The sequence below is a fragment of the Thermobia domestica genome, chromosome 1, assembly GCF_964235325.1.
Source record: "Thermobia domestica chromosome 1, izTheDome1.hap1.1, whole genome shotgun sequence".
Lineage (NCBI taxonomy): Eukaryota > Metazoa > Arthropoda > Insecta > Zygentoma > Lepismatidae > Thermobia > Thermobia domestica.
The window spans coordinates 67,283,248-67,310,841 of record NC_137454.1 but is presented as its reverse complement, the minus strand read 5'-3'; the positions used below and the strand labels follow the sequence as shown (position 1 = coordinate 67,310,841).

Here is a 27,594-nt window from a genome sequence, read left to right as displayed (position 1 = left end):
GTAAGTACATTACTTTATGCTGTGATTTAGACCGTAACTCGTTTACATCAAGTAACTTATTCCACTGAACTAAGTTCTCTTTAATAGCGTGGTACATAGGTATGCTTGATGGTATAAAGATATGCTTGCTATATGGTGTGATCAACTGAAACCCGTTTCAGACAGTATCTGCAAAAGTGGTAATGTATTTAAGTACCTTTTATACATAAAGTACAGGCATCATGAGTGCGTCAAAAAAAGTCACCTTAAGCATTCAAACGTTTGTCCCATTCTGTGACCAATCTACGAATGTCGTCCGTGTAAAATGTGGAAGGTTGGCGGCCGTTACCTCGTTATCTAAATGAAACTTCCGACCTTTCAACTCGTTTAAAAGAACAAAGATATGAAAGCGAAAGGTTAGGGCTGTACGAAAATTTTCCAATTGAATCTTCAGAACAAGTTCTAAACATCATGTGCAACATGGGAACGGGCATTCTTTTGCAACATAATTACCCCAGAAGTCAATAAATCAGGTGTTGCGTGTTTAGTGGATGTGCGAAGATGAGTCACAGTCGCACAGTAGCGTTCGGTATTGATGGTTTCTCCTCGTTCTTTGAAGTCAAGCATTATTAGTCTATGACACTCGAAGAAGAGTGTTACTATGACTTTCCTACCATTTGGAGCGTGGATATGAGATGTTTCCATTGCATATATGAAGGTTTTGAATTTTGTTCAAAATGGTAGCACCAGTATTCATCCATAGCAACAATGCGCAACAAGATATCTCTCCAATGGTAGCGGTACTAATGTTCAAGGGAACATATCATACGCTCCAATTTTTGTCTCCGTCAACATCTGGAATCCACTGCGCGCTCATGTTGTGGCCCACCACATCTTTCATAATCTTATGAGCAGTATCATAACTCAAGTTGAATTGCTTCGCTATGGATCGAATTCCCAAGCGTACATTCGCACGCCTTTGTACAACTGTCTTCAGTGGCAATCACATGGACTTGACCAGGACGGAAATAATCACTTGTTCCTGTACGTTATTCAAACATTGTTGACTAATCGACCACCGTTTCCCATATGCAAAACGTCCTTTACAACAGAAGGTTGATCTTATTTGGATGGGTTATAGATGAGGAACAATCTTATAACAGCTAGTCTTGCAACGACAAAAAGCATGGAACCATTACTGTACATGAACAAGGACATATGCCATAATATACCACTAAAACTACATATTTCTTTCATAATACCATATTGAACGATGACCAGGTTTCAGATAATCAACTTTCATGTATACTATACAGGGTTTTCATAAAGTCTGGACGGATTTAATTTGCTTATAATTTTCATAAAAATGCTTATAATGAAATCAAATAAAGTGCAAACGGTAGCGGAAGGATTAAATTTTTAGTTGGCAACACTGTTAGATAAGCGGCAACTCTGAACACGTTGAGAGAGGGAGAGGGAGGGCAAGGGTCAGTTTCTTACCGGGAAGGTTAACCGACACAACTGTCGCGTTTGGAGCACGGAAAACCCAAAGGAATTTGAGACACATGAGAGAGATAGCCCTAAAGTGAACGTTTAGTGCGCTGTGTCCTATGATCATCTGATTGCATCGTTCTTTTTTGAAGAGGAGACCGTGAATGTGTGGGAAGATGGCTCGATACGCGAATGTGTGGACGTAAATGGCGCCCAATTGGAGGTGTGGCGGTGAATGAACTGAGCTGGTGCAGATTACAGGTAAAAATTTAATTCTTCCGCTACCGTTTGCACTTGATTTGATTTCAATATGAGCATTTTTATGTAAATTATAAGCGAATTAAATCCGTCCATACTTTATGAAAACCCTGTATATGAAAAAGTTATTGAAAGCGATTTATCAAACAACAGATTAGATTATTGAAATACCAAAGAAAGGCTATAACATCAGCCTACTCGTTGTTTTCCCTGCAATATTAGCATTTAAAACATTTCTTATTCTTATCGTGGAATTGAATCTCAGAGATGTAATTTACACTGTTAGAAGACGATTTTTGTAACTACAATAAGCTCATCTCTTAGAAAACACTTGCGTTCTGCTTTTGTCCGATATTTTTTCCTTATGTGACTATCGCGTCCTCTTACAAGGTAAGAAATGAATCTAGCTTTTAGAAGTCTGTAATTGTTTTTGTATTTACTGGCAAAAAATATAGAATTTGTCGGTTTCACTACGTATTTAAGGTATTAAAATTCCTTTATAGAAGGCAATCAAAAATGTTCTTGACGTTCGTGATCGTCAGAAACAGATAGATATACAGAACATGATACTCAACGCTGGTCTCGATGTAATCTCCATCATAACCCTTTGCCAACGTTCCAGCGCAATGCCTTTAAGATAAAACTCGGAAGAACGCAAAGAAATCCGTGAGTGCGTGTCGCAGATGACTCATTGTTGAAAGATTTCCCACGGAGGTGTTTATCTAGGGAATAGAATAGGTGGAAATTTGCTGGTGCTAGGTCCAGTGAGTATGTGGATAGGACAGTTTCTCAGCCAAATCGCTCAATGGCATTCTTGGTTGTCTTTATCACGTCCGGTCTCGCATTGTCGTGAAGGTACAGCATACCCCTGTGATTAACGAACGCTGGCTCCTGCTGCGAGTACAAATCCGCAGTGATGTCGTGGCCTGATGGTAGAAGCTCGTAATATACTAGTTGGCGACTAGTCCACCAGGCACAAAAGATGATCTTGTGTGAGTGCAGATTTAGTCTTGCGCTATGAGGCATAGAGTCGATTGGAAGTGTCATACTGGATCTATTTATCATCACTCGACCATATATGGGTGCGTTGCGGTACCAAGTTGCTGTCACTCGCTGTTCCTTGGTTGCCGACAATGTATAGGGTACTCAGTTGGTAACCTTGTACACCTTCACTATGCGGTGCAGCTGAAATATGTTCTTTTGGAAACGTGGAAGTGTTCTGCAAGTTTTCGAACTTTTGACTGCTGTCCTCCTCTATGGCTGCCTGTGAGGCCTCATTCAGTATCTGTGGTCATACATTGCAGGGTTCATTACAAAGTCTCAGCTCTCCCGACATAACTTCTTGGACCAATATCTGACCGTGCGTTCATTCACGGTCCTTTCCAAATGCTTGACGTGTTCGACGATTTAATGCAGTTGCTAATAGGGCCATCTTAAAGTCATACAGTAAACAATGGCGAACGAGCTGCTTCGATACCTCCATTTTTCTTCGACACTGGATGCTGTGATTGCCTTGTGTGTGGAACGTGCTTGTATTGGAGCAGGTCGATAATCACACTAACCTATCGCTTTTCCTTCGCGTAAGCCACTTATTCCCTTTCTGTGAGCACTTCAAACAGGACGTCAAAAATGGCAGGAACTTCTTTGGTTACCTTGTAGATATTACCTTTCTTTTGAATATTTGAAAATCTCATACATGGCAATGCAGATTTTTTTTATTTATTATTATTATTTTTAAAAAAAATAATTTTCGAGTTATAGAATTGTAACGTATAGTATTTATCGACACCAAATTGATAGACTATGAAATCGTAATTTTTGATAATTTAATCTTTCCCGTACATTTTGTTTTTGTTTTAAACTGTCATATCTGAAAGATACATGATGTAAATTTTATGCATAAATAGATCAAAAAGTTTCCTGGTTACCCAACTCCTTCCTTTTGTGTAACGGATGTGCCTTAGCTTATTTGATCTCAGTATTCGTCTTCAATTAAAAAAATCAATTCCCCCCTCCCCCACAAAAAAAAAAAAAAAAAAAAAAGGAACCCCATCTTCAAAATTTAGCGGCATTCGTTCAGTTGCGATACATTTTGTTTAGAACATAGTTATTGACGCTTTACTCTGTCGAACAAAAACTTTTAAAATGTATTTTAAGGATACGAAATATTTCATATTCGCGCCACTATGAGAAAACCAAAAATGAAACGAACTGAATATAAAATCTGACGCGTTAACATTTTTCTAAAATAAAAGCTTTCCCTTTCCCTAACGTGTCAATAAAGGCATTGCTATGTGTTATTTTTAATATGCTTATACAGGGATATGATTGAAATATACATATTCATTATGAGGCATTATAGTCAGTGGATGGGTTCAGTGATTTTGTCACTTCCACTCTTCCCGAATACAAGGATCTAAAACACATTTTCGATTCCAAACAATATATTGCTAATGTATTGTTTCATTTTATTTTCATATAAATTAGTTTCCCTTCTTTGCGTATTTTTGATCTATTTGCTCCTTAAAGACTCCTTTTTCAGAAACTTAAAACAAAAATTGCAATCATATTTTTCATTATAATATATCAATGCAAAGTATAACCATTGCAAGTTCCACATGCAGCTCATGACTTTGGATCCAAGTGGAAAAAATGAATAACAAATACTGGTAGAAATATATCATACTTAACGTGTCCATTTGCATAAAACTTATTACAAAAGTCACTGCTCAGACCAAGAATTTGGAAAATAATAACTATTTAACTTGTTTTATCATTAGTTCCGTGGATACAACTCCAGGCAGGACCTAAAAGTGCATATACTTCCATTAATAAATGTACGTACTTTCAACAATTACTTAAGAAATAGCTCCCAAGCCTTTTTGGAAGTAAATACTCACCAGTTAGAAACGAAACGTAAAACCCGCATGAAATTTATACTGATACTATTTACTTTAGTATGGGAAAGATGAAAACTACAAACTGGAGTTGTTTTAATACACCTTTATTGCATAAATACAGGTATTTACAACTTTATTTTGTTCAGAGGATGCAATATTATCATAACTATATACATCAATATACAGTAGTACATTCAGTTTGTAAATTATATTTTAACAGTCTCTTTACAGAGACGTGCAAGGTATCTAGAAAATGTTACTTTTTTTCTTTCTTTTTCTTTTCTTTTTCTTTTTTTGCAAATACTGTACATCTGTATAAACGTACATCTTTTTCTGTTGATATGTTTTACAGTGAAATACTAAGGCAATCAATCATTCTTTAAAATACCTGAATTTGATTGTCACGTTGTGGTCTCACCTGTTTGTTTAACATTAAGGACTTCAGCTTATGCGAAAAAAATTTGTTTCCATTTCTTTCTAACTGGATGACTCCTCTTCGTAATCCTCTACGTTTATACTTTCTTCAGAATCTTCTATGCCTTTCTTTAGAGAATCCTACAAAAATACATTTATCATCATCCACTCAGTACGTACAAAGGAATTTTCAATCTTACTACAATGTTTATCTAATATCCTATGAACCCAGTTTCTGAGCGACAGGAGTCTTTTGTCACTTAACGACAGAAGGATTTACACTGATTTTGAAAGTCAAGGAGATTAAAATGAGTCAATGAAAGTCAGGAAAATGCTGCAAAATATACCGAGAGTTTGCTGTAATTCACAGAATCGTTCGGATTCTTTTTTTTAGTTGCCCACAGAATATAGAAAAAAGGATGATAAATATCTGTAGAAATAATGAAGTTTAAGTGGCGAAAGGTGTTAATACTTCAAGGTTTGATAGAACAAATTAAATTCAAAATTAAATGCTACAGTATAATATTAAAAGTAAGGTTTGTTGATTGTAGGTAATCACAGAGATAGACCAAATTATGATATATGTATATTTATTTATGTTTATACAGTGGCCCTGCGTAGCGTAGTCGCTAACGCTTTTGCCGGGTTCGATTCTCGGCGGGAACATGGTCGAAAAACGTTAAAAGCATTTTCTGGCCAGTCATCTTGAGAGATTTTCCTCATTCACACCAGGTAAATGCCGGAATGGTATCTCACATAATGGTTCCAGTTCCTTCCTTTCTTCTCCATTCATTTCTTCCTCTTCAGTTTCCTGGATAGTGTGATCGAGGGACGTTATTCTTCATATGTGACGGAGTAACATGGACATAGATGCCGAAAGCCCAGAAATCTAATCCTAATTTATGTTTATGAGTGTATTCAGAATGGCGAGGTATTAAAGATATCTTTAGTTTGATACTAGTGTTTTTGTTGTATTCCAAACAGGAAGTTTGACTCACAATGAGTATTTACCGTTAGAAAATAAAATTCAAAAATAAAAATGAAAGCGTTGGACGACTACGGGAATGATGGAAGCTGATTAATATTCCCTTCCGCCCTAAGCTTAGCCATTTTCACGGATAAGGAAAAGTTTACTTAGTCATGGGAAGTTCGGGAAATCAATACCAGAATTTCAGTATGAAACCTGAACACAAATCTAACTAGTACTTCGGGACTGTATGCATCATTCAACCTCCTTTCCTTCGTTTAACCTTAGCTTGGATTCGTGAGTTCTCTTATAGCTATGTACTTAGCGTATGTGCCTTTATTGTGGAAAACCCGGTTTGGCTTTCCTCAGGAGTTCATGTGGTTTAGATATCACGTTAAGTTATAGGGCTACGTCTTATATAGCCTTGCTGCTTAAAGGAGTGCCAAACTCAAAACTAACCAATCGTGAGCAATGTGTTATGATGCTTTAGGAAAAAGAAAGGAAAAAAAAAGCGGTAGCAGTGTGTCACAGTGTACACCACGTAAAGGAGTTTGTTTTGTTTTTTGGTAAAGCAAACTCTTTAATATGCTAATATACGAGGGATGACCGAAAAAAAGGGAACAAAGCATGAAACTTCTGTTATTCACTAACTTAACGAAAATTTATTTGTAGATGTCTGTCTTGGTCTGTCATGCAGGTTTAAGACTTCGGATTCTGATCATGTATACCCCAGAAGCGAACATTAAAAATGATGACTCGTCTGGAAAACTGGTGAAGAGTAGACGTGAGGTCAGTGGTCCAGTTCCTGAGAGCCAAAAACACTACACTTGCTTACATTCATAGGCAGATTTTAGAGGTGTATGGGGAAGAGTAAATTTCAAAGCAACATAGAGGGAAATTGTGTCGTGCCTTCAAAGAAAGACGGACTAATATTGTTAATGACAACCCTGGACACAGCTGTAGACCCAGTACTTCAACCACTGACGTTACGCTTGGAACGACTAAAGCACCCCTTCTACAGCCCCGACCTAGTCCCAGTGACTTTGACCTTTTCCCTGTTCTAAAGCAAAAAATGGCTCGCCACCATTATCTGGCATGTAATTAGGTCAAAACCGTTGTTTATAGTGGCTACGAGAACTTGACGCGGATTTCTCTGTAAATGGTATAGAAAACTTTATATGCCGTTGTAATAAGCGGTTGAACAAAAACGAATTACATGGAGGACTATTGTTGAGTGCCCTCTATCATCAGGTGTGTTGATCTTCCAGCTATGGCTCACCCCATAGTTATATAAGCCATAATAAGCTTTGTAACATTGTTTTCCGATCATCCCTCGTAACATTTTACCTCAAACTAAATGAAGTAAGTTACTTTAAGATGAATGAATTTGAAAAAAGTCAAGTCAAGTAGAAAGACACTTAGTTTCCTTTTAGCGTTCTATTCCACGGTAAGATTAGTATTTTACAACTTAAGCATTAGACTAACCCACTAATCTCAAAAGCACACTACGGGTAGGCGGTCAAGCAAGGATTATATAATTACTCTTTCAAGAGCACATGAAGAACCGATTTTTGATTAACCATATCTTGAGACCAACTAGATGGATCACCACCATCATCGAACTCGACCCCTAACGTTTTATACTTTACGTCCTGGTCAAAATTGATGGTGATTCACCAAGTAGTTCTTTAGATTTTGTCTCACACGGACAATCAGAGTAAATATATAAAGTGAACCAAAATTCGTTAATAAAATTAAGTTGACCATGTTTCAAAAAGTGAGCGAGAAACAAGCACGTTCAATTCAGGTAAAGTCCACTATCTCGCACTTTTTAAATTTTTTTATAGCTTCATTTGCTTCCTTGGAGCTCAAATATTGCAACCATTGGCTCTCTGAACCAAATTAATTTCATATATGGATGATCTGTAATAGTGACAACATTATCATTATTAGAATGCTATCACAAGAGTACATAAGTTCCTCGGACAAAAAATTAGTCACCCCTTGGTACTTACATTAATACCGTGTAGCGCCGCCCCTGGCCTGGATGCGGTCGGGAAGGGAGCCCACAAGGGAATGCAAGGCCGTCACATTCAGTTGAACTCACTCACGGAGGATAATATCACGCAATTCCACCAAACGTCGGGGATGCTGATGTCGACGTCTCACTCGCTGTTCCAACTGGTCTCACAGATGCTTAATTGGGTTGAGGTCCGGCGATTTTGCGGGCCATTCGAGGTGTGGTAGGGTACCTGAGTGTTCCTCACACCAGTCACATACGGGTTCAGCTCTGTGAACCCTGCTATTGTCGTCTTGAAAAATAGGTCTCTATAACAAAGTCATCGCAAAGAAAGTGACTGAAGGGCAACACCTGCTCGTCCAGGATGTTAAAATAAACGTGCTTGTTCATGTTCGTGAATACCTCAATGAGTGGGCCCACCCCATAGTACGAAAAACATCTCCAGAACATGACAGACCCACCCCCAGCCTGCACCTGACCTTCCACACACTGCAAGTGAAATGCTTCATGTGGCCGTCGGTGGACACGACGCCGGACGTCATTCGAATACGGGCAAAACCGTGATTCGTCAGACCATATGACACGGTGCCAGTCTGCTACGTCCATGTTTGATGATTATTGGCCCACTGCAAACGAGCAACTTTATGTGTATTTGTGAGCAGTGGCCTTTTGCGAGGTACCCGACTCCACATGTTCATTGCATGCAGTTCCTGTCGCAATGTTCTCTCGCTGAAGGTTGGACTGGGCCTGCATTCATGGACTGCAGTAATTCCTGGCGGGTTTGGAAGCGATTTCGATTCACAAGCCTGGAAAGCCGTCTTCGGGCCCGATCTGTGAGGATCTTTTTCTGACCACAGTTCTGGCGTCATGTTTCATGCCCATGTGTGTGTTACACCACTGCTTGTAGATACGTTGAACAGTCCGCAGCGAAACACCAATAACTCGGGTAACTTCCATCACTGTGTGGTCATGGGCACGGCCAAACACGATTGCCCCTTCTTGCCACTCCGTCACGTTCGCGCTCTTCTCCATCTTGCCGCACACACACCGCTTCGATCGGTTCTGTGTCACTCCACAGTAATGCCCTCTGATCACCTCGAGGCAGGGTATGCACGTTTGGCCATGTGATTCGACAAATACGCCATCTGTACCTGTTTGCCGACGCAGCCTTGCTCTCGCGCGGGGGTGACTAATTTTTTGTCCGGGGTGCTTACATCCCTGCTTGGTGGTCTAAAGGTTAGCGCGCGTGCTTGTGGTGCACACGGTCCCAGATTCGATTCCCAATGGAAGAGCATCAAACGTATTAGTGGTTCAGATTCTACTTGGAACTGTAGCATACAAAAACATATTAAATATAACAATCAAATATAAGAGTAAACTTTTATTATGCACGCTACAAAACTTATTGCATTGCGAGTCTTAGAATATAATATTGGGCTTCAATATGTCTGAAGATAAATGCCGGCCCATAACTGGGAGGAGGGGAGGGGGGAACACGGGATGCTTCCTACTTATACATTCTGTGAACCTACTTATCTCCCTAAATGTAGTCATCAAGTTCTAAGAGAAGGGAAGAATATGAACAGCAAACAACGTTTCTGTTTTGAAGCTGAATGTCATTCTTTATGATACTTTTTTTTTTTTTTTTTTTTCATAATGGCTCTGAATGAAACAGGAAGCTACTCTCATAGTGTATTAATTCAGAAATGATCAATAAAGCTTTGGACAGGTTGGTTGGTTGATTAACAACTCTTTTCAGAATCAAAGATTGGGACGTGGATCTACAGCTTAACATGAGATCCGAAACACACGAATTCCCACCGGAAATCTAACTGATCCTCTTGTGTCACAGGCACGTATGTTAACCATATAGCCAAAGAAAGTTCTTAAATTGCTTCGACCAAATACGATAGTAATCTCAAAAGCAAGGTCCCCCTATTTTCAATAATGTGTACATCACTTTAAAGCTTGTACATTTAACTTTTTCTACATAATCACCATCTGTCGCCATTTTTGTCGGCGCTGTGGTAATTTTTATATCCTTATACCATCTCGCCGCCATGCGTTTGAAGAAGCGATGGATCTCATCTTTTACCCCGTCGTTGTTTCTGAAGTGTGTTTAACCCAAGTGTATTTTCAACTTAGGAAACACGGTGGGATTCACTTGGGTGTCAAGTCTAGGCTATAAGTGGGTGGGTGATGTCCTATTCAAACTATTCCAGGTCTTATGCCTCTTTCTTCGCCGTGAATTTCAGTACTACCTGTTGCAAACTTCCTATATCACTTGCGGATGTTTTTGACATCCATGCACGACTCGTCACACACTTTCGTCAATTGACGATGAATTTCAATCGCTTTCACGCTTTTTGCGTTGAGAAACCGAATAACTGTGCGAACTTCGATTACAGGGAAGTGCTCTCCTCAGTAGATCAAAGCCGCAGCAATCTAAGGGTAATTCCACAAGGATGTTCTGAAACGAAAAGTGTCATGATCCTAGCAGCTGCTTCCATTCGCTGGCAGCAAATATATAAGTTTAAAGGTATGTGATAAAGACAGTGTCTTGGTACACGCAGACCTGGTTTAGGGCACTTTCATACATACAAGGCAGGTTTTTTTATATATAAATAAGTGATAAGCATTTATTGCTGATGGTGCTTAGATAACTGTCAACTTGCTGCTATAACTTATTCCTCACCCTCATTAAACCCTCTTAGGAAATCATCTTTGCAATGTGACAGATAAATTCAAGGCAATGTTTTCCATCGTTCGCAGTGTCCGTAATTGCATCTTAGTTCGACAGATATATTTATACTTCAACAGATGAATTTCCAGTTGCTACTTAACTCATACAGCTAGTTATATTATTATTCTACGAGAAGAACCTCAGTTAGGTTATGTTCCTGGCTTTTCAGCTTTTCAAACACTTTCCAAAAACTTAATTATATGTCACGCAGCGTGCAGTTCTCAATTCCCTGAAATTAAACTAATTCCCTGAAACTATCAAACGTGCAAAGAAAGCCTGGGGGAGTAGTTGTCTTGAAAAGCTATTAGAAGCAACTTTTTGACATAGGTGAAAAGATTGATAAGCTAATTGCAGGAAGATGGCGATTTTTGTACTTATCTTCTTAATAGAAGACAATTCTGTTATGCATCCATTATTTTTGCAGTGTATTAATTTGTGAAACGTGATATACCCTTTCCAAAACCGGTTTACTTTTGGAGCTGTCATAACTAACTAACTAAACTAACTCACTCTATGGCCTATGGGACTAGGAGGTTCAATGCCGCGTTCACAAAAACTGTCCACCAGCTTGTATCCTTAGCCAACTGGATCCAGTTTCTACTTTGTATTCCAATCTCTGCGAGATCCACTTTAATATTGTTCTCCCATCTGCGCCTAGGTCTTCCTAATGGTCGTTTTCCGATTGGACTTTCAGTTACGACTTTGAAAGCGTTTCTACTTCCTTCCACCCTGGCTACATGACCTGCCCACCTGAGCCTCCTAGACTTGATGACCCTAACAATGCTTGATAATTTGGAGCTGCCATACTTACAAATTTCACTAATGCAAACAGTGGAAAGGCCAACTGCCTTGACAATTCTGTGAGAAGAATTGAATTTAATCACACGTTTTTAAATGATATAGTAGCCTATAAAATGAAAAGGGAACATAATTTCTTTATGCGATCAAAAGGAGGTATTCAGGAAAGGGAGCAGAGTGTTTCGTTTTGTTATTATGCACGAAGAAAGAAGAATAACACTTTAAAATATAAAGAAAATAAATACATTACCACAGATTCACTTTTAAGTCTTCGTGGTGAAGGGGTGTCTGGAATTCCAGGAGACAAAGGAGTTTCAGAGGTACTTTGAAAGAAATTCGCAAGTGATGCTAAAGAAGTGCTACCCCTGAACGATGTTCGCTTCACAGTTTCCAATCGTGCTATTGATTCAGGAACTTTCAGGATATTGCGAAAATCCTGAAAAAAAAAAAAAAAAAATAATAATAATAATACAATAATAAAAATAAATAAATAAAGGAAACAAATAAGCATACTGACAGGATCTGTAACAAGATTACCATCTGCATGCACTGTATATTTTACTAATACTACAATAATACTTGTCATTTACAGGGTAAGGAATGAAAATCTTAACCGTCTTCGAGTTGTAACAGACTATTTTATTATTACGTTTCTTCTGAGATTCTGAACAACGGTCGGTGCAAAAAGGATGAGCAAAATATCCCAACATATGTTACATGATTTTATTTATTGATTAATTTTACATCCTACGATTTGCTCTCTAGGCTAAAGGAGACAATAACATGTCATGCTGATGAAATGATTGATGAGTGTAAAACACAATATCCGTGTCCTGAACGAGATTCGATCCAGATGTTATTGCAACTTTAATAACTTAGGCCACTCGATCAAGCTATTGTGCTGCCAAAATGTCGAGCCGTGGCAAAATTGCGAACTAAAGCTCACACCCTCACACACTCTCGTGCTGAGCCAATAAGGGTTCAGCTGTTGCTAAGCGAGAGAAAGCGAGTGGAATTCCTTCAGCCGATAGCAGCACTTGCAACGGAGAATAGGGAACAAGTCAACGTGGTATATGTATAGTCGGCGTGTTATATGAACTGGATTTTAGGGCGTATTGTATGATCGTGATGTGAACCTCTGAAAGTTAAACATGTCAAATATAGTACTAGACTGCAGCAAATGGACGATTGCCGGATATTCTTTACAAGGAATGAAACATGTTCTTGTCTTTCAGATTACCATGTAAAAGTCCCAAAGAAAATCACTTATTAAAAGTCTACTACAGAAAGTTAGTGTCACCATATGCGTTTATATATAAAGTCAGATGGACAATAGATTATTAATGCACTACGTGAAAGTGCTTACGTACAATGTCAGTAATTATTGTATCCAGCATAATTAGTTGATGTAATTCAATGAGTTTGCACTTCCTCACTTCGGAGTGGAAATATGCCACTAAGCAGAGGTATATATGTAATCTGTGCTAATCTACTTTAAAAATTAAGTAATGTCTCACCAGATCAACACACGTTCGGCAATTTCGGATTAGAACCTACCCTCATCAATACAATATAAAATACTTCGGAAACTTTGGTACAGAGGAGCTTTACAAAAGTAGTTGAAGAGAGAAGTCCATATGGAATTAAGAGAAATACCTGGGGAAAAAAGAGTCCAGATTGTAAGCACCTTCGTTTTACTTATTCCCATCGTGATCGAGCAATACGTTAATACGAGGAAGTTATGGTAGATTGATTTTAAACTCAGATCCGCGTCTGGAAATGTATTTGAAGAGTTCTCTTGTTCTGGGTTCGATGTTTGTTATTATTGTCGTTTCTTCAACTTAAAGTAAAGAGTAGCACTAAAATGTGGTGTGTTGTTTCATACTATTAAGCTTGCCTTCTTTTACTAGAATCAACAGTATTTTGATCTTAGGATGTTCGAAGAATACTATACGCTCTGTATAAAGGTACTCTATTTACAACTAGTAGTTGATTCAATTTTTTGAAATCCATCCTTCGTACAGCTCTAATATTACCCTTTACCTACAAGTTATCCCTTTCGCTAGTAGAGTTAATATTCCTTACACCAGAGGGATATTAACTGATGTGCACGAGAGAATACCTGGGTAGTATATCTATTATTACCGTGTTATTTGTCAATTACTGAATTCGCCAAATTTTCGGACAACCCTGTGTTTATCAGCGGGGAGACTGGGTGAGTGTTTTTCTTTTTTAGAATGAGATAAAGGATATAGTTACACTTGTTTTGTAAACAACACAAGAGGGAAGGATTACTCGTTAAAAAATATATATCTAGAGAAAGATATGTATTTTTAAAAAGTAATTTACTATTAGTCAGTTACAACGAACAACATTTTGTGCTTATGAAGAGAAGATGCAGATGCAAGAATAATTTCATGAAAGACTAGTGCACCTACGAAAAGTAAACACACTTACCTCTTTCGGATAATAAACGGAATGTAGTTCCACAGACAGTGTTAGTTTTCTGAAAGAATTTGTGCTGAGGGAGGCAAGACTTTTTTTTTTCCGCAACGTACTCAACTGGATAATTCTGGGGTCAGTAATTAAAAAAAAAAAAAAAATCTCGTTTAAAAAATCACGTATCTGTTATGGTTTCATTTTACAAATGTACACACTGACTGTCCGAAGATTTTGATGAATTATATAACTAACAAGGGACTTACGTAAGTGGAACAGTTTTTATTTATTTATTTATTTATTTTTGTCTCTTAAGTGCTCCAGAAAAATGATACCTTACTAAATTGCAATAATTTCAAACAGTAAACAGACGTTCTTTTTCCACGAAGTTTTGAAGATACGCTGTTTTTCTATATTTTGATGAAACAATCAGATCTTTTTAATTTATTGAAACAATAAACACATGTAAGAATGAGGAATAAAATTTCTTTCATCTTGTACTCACTCGTATTATTTGAAATTTACCTTATCGACACGAACTAGAACAAATTAAACACAGCAACACTCTAGAAAAAGATAAAGTACGACTGGAGATTGTATTATATAAACAACGACAATGAGAGAAGAAGTGAAGATACTCTTACAGAAGTGAGAATTGTACTCTTACAGAATTGAGAAAATAGTGTAAAAAGAAAGAAAAATATTATTTTATATAAAAATAATGTAAAATCACTGTTAATTAATTTTCCTTTGAATAAAGGAATCTCAAAGATAAGACAGAAGGAAAAGTGATGGCTACTATTTTCAGTGAGGAACAGGTAAACATTTCTGAAGTGGGGAAAAATATTGGAAAATAAATAAAACAGCATATTGGCGTAATCTTGTAGCAGAAAATAAGGTTTTCGAAACTAAGTTTAGAGTTTCAATCTATGCTAACGGTAAGGACGTGAATTATCACTACATTCATTAAACACTCACATGTAAGAGACAATGAAATGTTCTTTCACAGTTACCGAGAAAGGCATAAAAGTAATTTGTTCTACACATTTACTGATGCCACAGCGTAGTAACAGATAGTAAAAGATCTAAGTACGCACAGAAGTGAAGAAAATAAGTGTAACAACAAGAACAGTTCAAATAAAGCAAACACTATATAGAAAGACACGAATATTAACTTCCCAAATCATTTGGATGGAAATAAACACTACCACGTTCAGCGATTTTTACATATACGATAGGAACCATATCTATTAACAGCAAATAAACGTTTTCATAATTTAGAAACTTCCAAAAGTCACAAAATTAGCAAAATGTTTCGAAGCATCCCCCACCTTCTTGTCGTATTAGAAGAAAAACTTACATAAAACACATAATATGTGAGAGAAACAAAGAATTTCAAACATATATTTTATATTGCAGGAAGTTTTTCTTCAGACGTCTCCAAATATTTTGCTGAGTTTGTGGCTTGGATATTTTTCAGGTACGAACATTTTTATTTACTTCATCATGTTCTTTATTTTGAGTGTTGCGCTCTACGAAAAATCAGAGATACGCATATGAAGAAGGCTGAGATGATGTGTTAGTACAATGTTGCATGAATACCAAGCAATGAAGAGGAGACAACGAAATCTTAATAGATAAATGAAGGAAGGCAGATTCTGACAGCTATACAAAATCGATGACTGTCCATCTAATACAACATTTTGAATTGATTAATGTTGTTTTGAAAGGTAAGTAGGACAAGGAAGATCCTATCAATCTGTAAAATTTCTGTCTCATATATGTGGGAGAGAATTCATCACCATATTGCTTACTAACGAAAAGTTATAGAGAGAAAAATATTAATTTATATATAATTTTGAAAGAATATAATAATTATTTATATGTTTCTGGGCATTATCGATGACCTTAAGCCTATCAAGTATGAGAAATTACGTCCCTTGGCGAGCACACTATTCGGGGAAGGAAGCGGCCTGGAATCTGTATGATTGGTACCAACCGGTATTTGCCTGGTGTGAATGAGGAAAATCTAGCGACACCCCACTCAGGATGACTAGCCTGAACAAGCTGTTACACCTTTCCGACCCAGTGCCTCCACTAGGAATTGAACCCGTAGCCGATCGCACCAAAGGCGAGAGTGTTAACGACTACGCTACGCGAGACCATGAAAGTACGTAATATCATGCAATGCATTTTAATGACGAAATGGAACCCCATGCAAATGAATTATGGTCCATAAGAAGTTAAATACCGAAAACCAATTATTTCGTAATTGGCAATTATGATATATTAAGTAGCAAATAGAAATAAAGGACATAGACATCTGAGGGAAAAAAAAATCCCTTGTTGTTAAAACTGAACAGTAACAATCGGTAAGGAATTAAGATTTAGTTACTACTCAAAATTTCAACAAACTATGAGAAGACCTAGCAACACAACAACTAAAGGAAGATTTCCGTGAATCTAGCCCACTGAAACATGACGGAAGATGAGTTGCATGTGAATTAGCCAAATCTGCTGAAGAAGGTGCCAGGGAACACAGAAACAGTATTTCATGTAGTATTTATTAACTTCCCGTTTCTTTGAACTTCTCGTACCACCTCTTGATACTTGTTTCTACTGGGGGTGTTTTCCGATACGTAGTTTGGAACTTTCTCCGCACTGAAACGCAAGATTTTAATTCCGCAAACCACAAAACACAATGTGCCTTTTCTTCAATAGACGCCATCTTAAGTCACGTGATTACCAGCGCAAACGTCATCAAGCATTGTGTCCAGAACAAAACTTTAAACTTCCCTTCTTCCAACCCCCAAAAATTAAACGTAACGGTTTCCAAATTATAAAGTTTTACTTTTCTGCAGGACTTTATAGACTTCCTGTACACACGAAAAACGTAACGTGCACAAGCCCAGCGTACACGATCAACTGTGAAATGAGGTTGACAATGGCAGTTGCGCAGAACAAACAAGTACAGTAGTTGTTGTCTTCAGCGCCCCTGTCAGCGCGTCAGCTCAGTGGAGAAGTCAAGGTTAGCCAACCGGAGCGTTAATGCAATCTACCGAAAATGTCTCCGCGAGCTACTACTTTGGTCGACGGTTTGGCGATCACTGCACTAGACAATGTAATTAGATACAAACTAAATATGTTCACTAGACAATAGTTTAGTGAAGAAATTTAACACGATATAATTGAATGTGTTGTACAGAATTCAGCTTACCTGAAGATCATCAGTTTCATTAATCTGCAACACATTCGTGTACGCTCTCGTGTAAAGTTCTACAGCTTTTGCATGATAGCTTAACTCAATGGTAATGTAATCTGACAAAATGGATTTCAGATCCTGTAATTTCTTGGATTCAAAGTTGTCCATTTGTTCCTCCATCGCCTTAACGCTGCGAGACAGATCAGTTGTTGCTTTTTGCAACTCAGCTTCAGCCATTGTCTAAAAATTTCTTTTAAGGAAATTCTTATATGAAATTGGACAAGTAAGGTATCCGACTATTCATATATATATATATAAAACTTCATAAAACGCAGAATGTTCTGGTAGAACAAGTCGGATTTCTTTACTTTTGCATGGTATCAGCTTGAGATAACCGATGTTATGTTGTGCAGACTGACTTATTAATTACAATATTCAGAAGACTTAGCATTAATTCTTATTTTCTTTTACATTACTTTCCTCACAAAGGGATATGTTTATTTTTGAAAGGGCTTACAAAAATTCACGTTACAACTGTTTTTGATCTTCTGTGATGTACATTTAGATATTAACCACAGTTTGAACATATTAATTATTTAATTTACAATATGTCACCACCGGATACATTTCAAAATGTTCAGAAGTAAATGTTCGTTGCTCATATTTCTTCATTCAAAAAGCACTTACAAAAATTCAAGTTACCTTTAATCTTGGGTAGGCACTTTGAATATGATCAATAGAGACCGGATGTTAGGCAAAATGCCTATTCTTTAATATTAAAGATATGCTCAAAAATAACGTTTTAAAGTTTATATGGGTGGTTATAGTTTTGATTTAAGCCAATTTTATTTTGCCTATTTTGCCTATTTCGACCTTTACTGCCTAAATAATTGCTTTAGTGCCTAATATTGCCTATTCTACGCATTTTCTTCAAAATAAGCCTTTATTGGGAAAATATATAATTTACGTAACATAATACACACATATTTACTTATATTATGTGTTTGTAAATACAAGCTCGTGGTACATTACAATATATATATATATATATATATATATATATATATATATATATATATATATATATATATATATATAGAGAGAGAGAGAGAGAGAGAGAGAGAGAGAGAGGATGAACTTCAAAGATGTTCACATACTTCGGGAGGTGATTCGTGACATGAAAAGAAGATAAAAGTCCTCCTGAATTTCACGAATCATCATCTGAAGTATGTGCGCACCTTTATGTCCCGTTCCAATTGTCAGGATTCAATTTCGATTAAAATTTGGCACCCCTGTCACTCGAACACGACGCAGAATTCGACAACATGCAACAGCACTTTTTGTCTTCTTTTTATGCCAAGAATCACCTCCCAAAGTATGTGCACATCTTTCAGATTCACCCAGTACGTGCAATGCATAATATGCCTCGCTTTTGTATATACAGTAAAAGAAGATATTATTTAACAAACAAGTATGTTTCTATATTCTTTGAACATTATCTATGATTTGAATCTATTTTTTAATGGTATTGAGTATTTATCTTCATTATTTCGAGTTACATTTTAGTGCCTATTTTACTGCCTATTTTTTAAATTTTAAGTGCCTATTTGCCTGCCTATTTTCCAGGTTTTTAGTGCCTAAACATCCGGTCTCTAATGATCAATTATTTAACTTATGTTACTACGTACATTTCTCCAAAATATAATTACGCATCTGATTTTTTCCAAGTCCCTTAATTTGTCAGTTTGGCAACAACGTATTCGAAATAATAGGAGGAAAGTCATAAGAAAAAAAATGAGACTTTTGAACACAGCTCATAGTTCGCTGTTTCAAATACTCAGCTTCTCTTTTGTTACTTAACGTAATGATACTTTTAGAACAAAATTGTACCTTGGCAAATGCTGGAAACTTGCTTGTAGGTAAGGCACACGTGATTTTCGACCATAACAATAGTTAAAAGAAAGAAAAAAAAAAGAAAAGAAGAAAAAATGTTCGTTATTTAATTCATACAACTGAAGGAAAGCTTTGTAGTTGTTTCAATAACCATGTGTGTTAAGTTATTCCTTCTTGTAGGGATTCAATACTTATGAACTTGGTTCGAATCTCACTGGTTAATAGTATTCATTTAGTCTATATTTTGTAACTTTTCAGTTATTCTTGCTACACAATTTTATAGTATATGTATTACACGGGGGTGATTGACAATTTTGTAACCTATCCAAAAATAGGAACTCGAACAGGCGTAAAACCTATTCTCTCTCTCTCTCTCTCTCTCTCTCTCTCTCTCTCTATATATATATATATATATATATATATATATATATATATCGATGTGATCCCTCCTTAGTGCAAATCACTTCTTACATTGATTTTCGTAAACCTGAAAGTAAATCCGGAGTTCTAGTGTTTTATCAGCCATAATAACTCTCACATCACTACTAGAACGTAGCTCATTATCATCATCATTATTATTAAGCTAGGGAACAGAAAAAGGTTTGAGGGTACTAAATTTGGTGAGAAATTTTATTTCTTCGCAGTTTGTTGTTGCATCTATGAACTTCATGTTGTCTTGGTGCATTAGAATTATTTTAGACAGCTTTCCACGGCAATCTCACAAACAAACAAACAAACAAACAAACAAACAAAACAAACAAAAACAATAGTTCTCAATAGTATATTCCAGTTACGTATCACCATTTGCTAGAGAGTATATCATAAGAATGCCCTCAGAGTTTAACAAAACACCGGCCATTATATTACCCTGAACCATCTCACATGAGCATTTTGAAAGTGAAGATGAGGCGTGTTTTCTATTGCTTTCAAACCTGTTTCATCTGAGGTTAAAAGATATGTCAAACAAGATTAACAGAATTTTCAAGATCTCATTAACGTACTAAAAAGCGAAAATATACGCTTCCTTATCCAACATGCAAGAGCTGTCTTTCAGTTTCTTGAATACTACGAAAAAGACTTTTTGCATTACATTTATGTTCAAACCGGGGTCCCTTGCCTTTTCAATCACCATTTGTTAGGAGAGGAGACTAAAGAAGTTATAGTTAGGAGAATAAGGAACGGTAACACGTTCACCATTTGGATTGTGTAGTTATTAATATATATTTTTGTTTATAAGTGAAATACCAACATACGTACCATATTAAAATACAGTAAACCACTCTTAACACGAACTCGCTCAAACCGAACACTCGGTTAATTTTGGTCCCGGCAGCGATGTATGTTATCTTATAGGAAGTTTTATCGGTTAACACGAATTTCGGTTAGCACGAACTACGAACTCATTTTTAGTCCGCTGCGTCATTAGAGGTTTTCATTTAATACGAACTTTCTTTTTTCTCTCCAGTTCATTTTTTTTTTTTTCAGATTTTATTCCGGATCAATTTTTGCATTACAGTATTTATGCAGAAGAAAATTGTAGTAAATAAGAGAGAAACAAGAAACTCGTATTCTTTTCTTTTCTTATGAGATGTCAATTCTTTCCTCCCTCAAACGCTGAACACTACAGCTGCTTGGTAGACGAGCTGGTGACAGCACAACGCAAAACAACTCCTCTACCCGCTTCTGTGGTTGAAAACTGGTAACAGCAGTCATAAATACGAACCTTTCCATTATCAGTGGAGTTGCTAATTTTATAACTTGGCTTGTATTTTCTGCCTGAAAATTTCAAGAATTGGAGTTCTTTGTTTCCACCACTTGACTTTTCGGGTGTGAATAATATTGACGTTTCCCCCCTAAATTTTACCTCTGAAGTTAGGTTGTGGACATTCGAACACTTTTTGAGCGAATAGGGTAACAACTAACAAGAGAAGTTTTGTATTCAGACGTGAATTTCTATTTTTTAAAAGTCAGCTAGTTCGAGAGGAATCATGGCCAAGAGGAAGCACACAAGCATAGATCTGCAAACGAAACTAAAAATCTTAGAGGAAGTAGACCGTTGTGTGTTGAAGAAAAGTGTAATTGCCGAAAAGTTTGGACTTCCCAAATCTACCTTATATATACCATAATTAAAGATCGTGAAAAAATTTCTAATGCTGCTGCATCGGGTTCCGGAAAAAAAAAAATCTAAGCGACTTCAAAGTGCTAATATGGAAATGTCGAAACTTTACTTCTAGAATGGTTCAATCATACGCTCGCTTCCAATTTACCTTTACGTAGACCTATAATTCAATCGAAAGCAAACGAGATTGTAAAAAGTTTAGACGTTCAAGATTTCAGTTGTTCCGCTGGTTGTCTCTACCGGTTTCATAAGAAACACTCAATTTCATCCTTACTGATTCGTGATGAAGCAAATAAAGTTTATGAAGAAGGAGCAAATAACTGGTTACGTGAATTTGACAAAGTGAGAGAAAAGTATGCCTCGTGTGATGTGTACAATATGGACGAAACTGGACTTTTTTATAATCTTTTTCCAAGTCGTATCCTCGGAATAAAAGACTGCAATTGCCATGGTGGAGGACGCAGCAAACAACGTTTGACTTTGTCTTTGTATGTAATGCAAACGGCAGTGATAAACACCGTCCTTGAGTGATTGGTAAGTCCGAGAAACCATGTTATTTTAAGAACATAAACATTGATGCTTTACCTTGCATCTACTCTCACCATAAGAAAACTTGGATCGACAGCTCATCATTTCGTAAGTGTGGCTTCTTCGTTTTAACAATCGATTGGTAGCTCAGAATAGGCATGTTATTCTGACATTAGGCTGATGTACACCTCATAACATACGTGATCTGAAATTAATCAATGTAAAGGTTCATCCCCCCCCCCCCAAATGCAACAAATAATCTTCAATCTTTAGATCAATGCATCATTTCTTTTATGAAGAGGTCTTATCACAAACGACTTGTGAGAGCTGCTAGAAATGAAATGAAATGAAATCTTTGAGTTTTACGTCCCACGGTTTTGCCGGCTAGACTAAAGGAGACGGTGATGACGAGATAATGAATGAAATGGTGGAATGAAGAAAGTGGGAGGAAATGGGAGAACCCCGAGAAAAATAGTACAGTACAGTTACAGTATTATTGTAATGTATTTTTCTCAAGTAGATTTTCTGTGCTGTTGCAAACTCATGCTATAAAGAAGATTCATGTATGCGGCGGTAACATAAACTTCCTTTTTAATCTTCCAAAATAAGAGTATGTAGTACGTATGTATGGTCTGTTACTGTAGTCTGCACGCGTATGTATACAAAAAATCTGTATTCCAGAAATAAAACTTGGGTTGTTCGGTTAACACGATATATATATATATATATATATATATATATATATATATATATATATATATATATATATATTTTTTTTTTTTTTTACCACTAAGCCTTGGTTTTCCGGTCCCTTGGAATTCGTGTTAACGAGGGTTTACTGTATATATATATGAATGGATAGGGCGAACATAATGTTAAGCGTCACTTCCACTGAAACTTGGAATGGGTTGGCATCGAACCACAGAACAGTATGTAGGTGGTTTTATTTCAGAACTGAACCCGCAAGGGAACCTTGTATCATTGTAATGAATTGCATGGGAATTCAGAATCTTCTTTTATAGTTTACTCGGAAGTTAGGAAATGTGACATACCATTGTTTCCCTATAGTCATTATGTATGTACATAATAAAATGCATGCAAGTATGAAAGGATACAATTTGTTGCCTATTGCGAGGGTTGCGTTCTTTTATTTTTTCCAGAGTTTTCCTACGAGTAAGTTCCTTGTCCTTCACGGTGGATATGTTCTTGAGTTCATCTTTGGTAATTCTGAAAACACTTTCATACTGAGACAGCCGGTCAACCACTTTAGACTCCAATCGGCGCACGTGGGCATCTCTAGATTTATTGCAGACAAGAAATAATAAATTCTTAATAATAAGACAAGAATTTTTTTAATCAACAGGATACAAAATAAATAAATAATAAATATACATAAAAGACAAAACACATATTACCTTACATTCTTGTAATAAATTATAACATATATTGTTTCAAAGCTTCTCTCGCCTCTTCTTTAGCGTGATTTTTTTCCGCTACGCCACTAAACCTGTGGCTCGAATAAAATACTTCCCAAAACTAAAGTCTATGTAAGTTCATTCCACATTTAGTGATGGTCAAAACTGTTAAAAAGCCGTTCGTCTTGAAAAACTGTTACCAGGCTGAAGTGTGTTTCAGAAATGTTTGATGCACTACAAATATGTTTAGATTACACTAGTAATGATGAAGCGTCTAAATTACAGAAAGCTCTTTGTCAAACAAAATAGTGTTGAATATTTTAAGAAATAATGTAAAACTTGTATCATTAACCTCACTCACCTCTTCCTGTAAATATTTCTCTCAACTTTGATACGGTTTTTCAGGAACATTTTTAGCAATTTAAAGCAACATAACTTGGAAATATGGAATAAAACTTACAAAGATTTTAATTTTAAAAGATATCTTATTTAAGTCACGTGATTTCCCACAAAGAAAGAAAATATCGCATCAATATGTTACACGTTTAGCAGCATAGCCAAAGAAGTTACAGAGGAAGAAGCGAGACAAGGCTTGAAATAGTATGTGTTATAATTGCGACACCTCGTATTTTCTCTAACATTAATTGTACACCAATTTCAGCTTAACACCATTATAGTACATATTTGGTAAGGTAAGAGGGATGTACATATGAGTTAACTGATTACTATATGTCTCTATAGAATAAATGTTCTCATCTATTCACCGTTATTTATTTCCAATTTATATTTCAACATCATCTGACACCTGTCATGAAAGTCAGGGAGAAATCAGGGAAATAGATTTCTCCAGATCAGTAGGAACCCTGTTTAAATATTAAATGTGCGTCCTATAACATCCATTAATAAATAAAAAGAACGTTCCTAGTGTTGCTGCCACCTGGTTTTACCCTCTTCTGTGGAACTTGTCTCTTAGCATATGTCCCCCTTCAGGACAATTTAGTATGAAATAAAGGCGTTAGAATTTTCTTTACCTCCACTAGATCACAACTTTCCTTTTTCCTTGAAAGCAGCAAATTGCAGTTTCTTCATCAAAAGCAATACCTTTCGCGAACTGACTTTCAACTGATAATATGGCAAGCCTGCACGCCTTTGATTGTTTCATTCATCAACAGTTATTACGTCCAAGTTCTAAAAAAGCTTTTCTCACATGTAGCCGTGAGTACATCAATTAGAATCCGTAAGTTACCCCTTTGGAATTATTTTTAACTCATTTCTTACCAACAAATACTAACACTTCTTTTTATAGATCGTATTATTTTGGTATTCAACTACACATAATTATTTAGTTTACAGCCAAAGTTATGTGATGGAAAAGCATTCTTTTTAACAAATGGACTAAACGGGCAACAAATTGGGACTTACCCATAAATATCTTTAAAAAACTCCTCACCTACCATACTCAGTCATCTTGTTTCTACAATACAAGTAAGGAGATATTTCTCAATGTAATCCTTATAGCAGCTTAAGTTATTTTGTAAGGCACTGAGAATGGAGGCAGAAAGAATTTGAAATTGTATGTAAATTTCCCATAAACAAAGGCTTAACACAAGTCTTTCTATAGTTATTCAATATTCTTCTTATTGTATCAATAATTAATAAAACTAAACTCTTGAACGTTACGGTCTACGGAGGGCTATAAATGATAATAATAAGGTTTTTTTTTTTAAACATTATTTTCATGTAAGTAGGTTTTCCTTCCTTCCTTATCTTTTGATTTATTTGCTCTTTAAAGTCCCCTCTTTCAGAAACTTATACACAAACTGCAATCCTTTCTTTTATTGTAATATTTATAAGTGAAGCAATGAAAAACATAACCATTGTAGGATCCAGCGGGAACAAATGAATAACAAATACTGGCGGAAATACGTCGAGCTTAACCTGTTCATCATTAAGTGATATGATATCAGTATAATACTTGGTTTCCATTTCACTTAAACAATGAGATTTTGTTTTCATATCCTATCAAATCGCAAATTCTTTCCTCCCATCTGTCAAAATAAAAATCCAGCCTATTTAGTTGTGTTTTAAATATTTTCTGAAGTTCAATGAAACAATTAGGCATTACATTCGATCAACCCTTATGATTTTTCCAGGTTAATCAGACTTCCCGAAAGTTTGGTACTAAATATATACAATGACACATAATTTTGTTTATTACTAGATTTTGCACTAATTAAATTGATCTATCACCTGTAAACTCCTCGGTTATTTTACGACCTGATTAGCTATTACATTTAAACTTGATTGCTGTCTAGTTTCCTGCGTCATTACTTAACGAGAATATAATATAATCTTATTTGATTTCTTCTTCTTCTTCTTTTGAGTTAGAGTATAAAAATAGAAGATATACTTTCTGCCCCGTTATCACTGTAATATTCTACGACGGGAGCAGGGAGTCATAATTTATGAAAAAAAAAAAAAAAGTATCTCATGAACTCATCAAACTAGAAACAGGAAACTGGGCATATAAACTCATAAAAATAAACAGATATGTATTCTTGCGTTTGTTTTAAAGGGGTAGAGTTTTTTTTATATCTCCATTATATATAATGTATCTTCCAGGATAACTCTGGAATGCTTGAAGCAACTTCCCAAACTTGATACACAAATGACTTACAATCTGGAAATAAATACTGCATGGGTAAGACACCCCAAGCACCCTTACGGGAGTGGAGGGGGTTGACATGTAAAAATTGTCGAAAAGAACTGATATTAGTAAGAATGAAATGAAATCTTTCCGTTTTACGTTCCACATTTACGCCGTGTAGTAAAAGGAGACGATGATGATAAGAATGAAATGAAATGGTGAAATGAAGAAAGTAGGAGGAAACGAGAGAATCCCACGCACATAGTGTTTGTCCACTACAAAGTACACTTGGCGTGAGCTGGGATCGAACCAGGAACCCCACTCGCCGACTGATATTAATGTCAAATCTATAGTTTTTGGGTCGTTAAGATGAATAGTGACACTTCCGATGCAGTTTAAGTGCAAGTTCAGTCGCCATCAACATACGGCTGAGGAGGTGACAGATGGAGGTGTAAGGCGGTGACATTACTAATTTTTATAATTACGTTTTCATTAAAATGCATATCCTAAGGAGGGAAGAGAGTTCAAATACTTTGCAGAAACCTATTCAAATACTTTCCAAAACCTATTCTACCTGCGTAAAGAATGGGCATTTTAGTTAGCTTACAATAAAATAAAATTTAATGTAGAACTTGAATAATATTGATATTCCGTAGTATGCTTAAAATCTTACTTCTATCCATCTCGACATACTGAATGTACATTCAGTATATAAATGCATACATATATCTTTCAAAAATATATGGAATATTTCAATAGATATCTCACTAGTTATAGAATATTTATAGTTAAATACTATATTTGGTTAATTGCTACTAATGTTAGGAATTTTAACTCTAAACTTTATTATTATCGTATGTAAAGAAATTTAAATTGTTTTCAATAATAACTTTTTAGAAGTTTGAGAAAGGGCGATATAGATTATTAGACAGAATTCTATGCTACAACAGTAGTAGTATCAACCCATTGTTGACATCATACAGAATTTTTGGGAAATATAGTTTGGTGGGCCTACACCGATATTTAGATTGGTGAAGCATCTGCTGTTTACATTATCAAGTATAAAATTTACCATTCTAAATAAGACTAATGAATAGCAACAAATTAAATATCTGTGAATGGTTGATTGTTACTGCACATCTGAATGCAATATTGAAGTTACGACGAACAATACTTATGATTTATATATGATACGAATCATACCGAAACTTTAAACTGGTGCTGTTCGCTAGCTTGAAAAACCTAATTTTATCATAATTTGTTTACCTGTAATCTCCAATTGCAGCAAGAGTTTCACCTAGCTCAGTAAGACTGCTTTTCAGGGTTTTGTTCACGCATTCAGATTCACCGTAGTCACTGACTACTTTCGCTAGCTCATCACCTTTATCACGAACTCTGAAATACACAAAACGAAGAGAAATCACAAAATGTATGCGTAAGAATATGTAAGTGCATATTGATAAAAGCAACTTTCTTCAGAAAAACAAAACGACAATGTTATTAAAGCAGACAAACGAAACTGATTTAAATTACTTACGCCGATCTTTCTCTTGTTATTATGAAACCGGCGTAGTAAAGATCAAAGATCCAAACGAAAATGAAATACAAAGACGAAGATTGAAGCGGAATTAAATAGTTTCGTTTGCAAAGTAGATCAGAGCTAACTGTAAGGAAAATTCTGTTCTCAGAACACTAGCTTCAAAATGTCATCACTATTTAATTTTGATATCGAGGATGAGGAAAACGTTTTCATCGAAAAACACAGATGATAATGCGCTAAA

At 36.1% G+C, this 27,594-nt stretch overlaps 1 protein-coding gene across 1 annotated transcript in view; it reads right to left on the bottom strand.

The window, feature by feature from the left end:
- Positions 1–4,722: 4,722 nt before the first annotated feature.
- Positions 4,723–27,594, bottom strand: part of Fam92 (CBY1 interacting BAR domain containing protein Fam92) — a 35,767-nt gene continuing 12,895 nt past the window's right edge. The window contains exons 3-7 of the mRNA XM_081758159.1: positions 27,080–27,208; positions 22,867–23,047; positions 17,227–17,451; positions 11,821–12,006; positions 4,723–5,183 (exon numbers count right to left, since the gene is read on the bottom strand). Of these exons, the coding sequence (XP_081614285.1) occupies positions 5,106–5,183; positions 11,821–12,006; positions 17,227–17,451; positions 22,867–23,047; positions 27,080–27,208 (799 nt within the window). The 3' untranslated portion in view covers positions 4,723–5,105. The remainder of the gene's footprint in view (positions 5,184–11,820; positions 12,007–17,226; positions 17,452–22,866; positions 23,048–27,079; positions 27,209–27,594) is intronic.